This window comes from Octopus bimaculoides, chromosome 11 (genome assembly GCF_001194135.2).
Source record: "Octopus bimaculoides isolate UCB-OBI-ISO-001 chromosome 11, ASM119413v2, whole genome shotgun sequence".
In the NCBI taxonomy this organism is placed as follows: Eukaryota; Metazoa; Mollusca; class Cephalopoda; order Octopoda; family Octopodidae; genus Octopus; species Octopus bimaculoides.
Window position 1 is genome coordinate 17,006,418 of NC_068991.1, and position 714 is coordinate 17,007,131.

General features: G+C 32.1%; 1 protein-coding gene across 1 annotated transcript in view; it reads left to right on the plus strand.

The window, feature by feature from the left end:
• Nucleotides 1-6: 6 nt before the first annotated feature.
• Nucleotides 7-714, plus strand: part of LOC106875618 (uncharacterized) — a 24,673-nt gene continuing 23,965 nt past the window's right edge. The window contains exon 1 of the mRNA XM_014923836.1: nucleotides 7-217. Within this exon, the coding sequence (XP_014779322.1) occupies nucleotides 154-217 (64 nt within the window). The 5' untranslated portion in view covers nucleotides 7-153. The remainder of the gene's footprint in view (nucleotides 218-714) is intronic.

Genomic DNA, 714 nt, shown 5'->3' on the forward strand with positions numbered 1-714 from the left:
TATATTAGCAGATATATAGAGCGAGAGAGTCAAAAAGTGAGAAAGGGAGAGAAAATTGTGTTTGCTCCACTTCCTATGTAATATTATAGTCAACTATATATACAAATATATATACATCGTCAGTATATTATTTATAAATATATATATATATATATGTGTAATTCTGCCAGAATGAAGGTGATCAGCCTGTTTGCATTCTACATGCTTATGTCGCAAGGTGAGTCAGTATTTCTTTTATTTTTTTTCCATTTTTCTGAGAGCATTGCTTGTCTGTATACTATGCATTGATTGCTTTTGTTGTCGTTGTTAATGCTAACGCTGTTGTTGTTATTGTTTTGAAATTCGTACAAGATTCATCGATGACCGTCGTCATTATAGTATATCGACACTGTGTCGTCGTCCTCGTTGACACAGTCCTTAATCATCATCTTCATAATCTACAACAGCAGCAACAACAACATCAATATTATCTTTGTTATTAAGATGCATATTTGCAACTAAATGTATTATATATTTATATATGTTAAATCTCTGAGCGAGGTATTAACAGTAACTGCACGACAATGTGAAGTATATTTGCCACTTAAATGTGGCTGACCCCTAAGGGTGGATGTTACTGTTGCTTTTATCCCCAGGAGAACATCGCCTCCAGCTGACTATCGACATATATATATATGTATGTATATATATATATATATATATATATATATATAT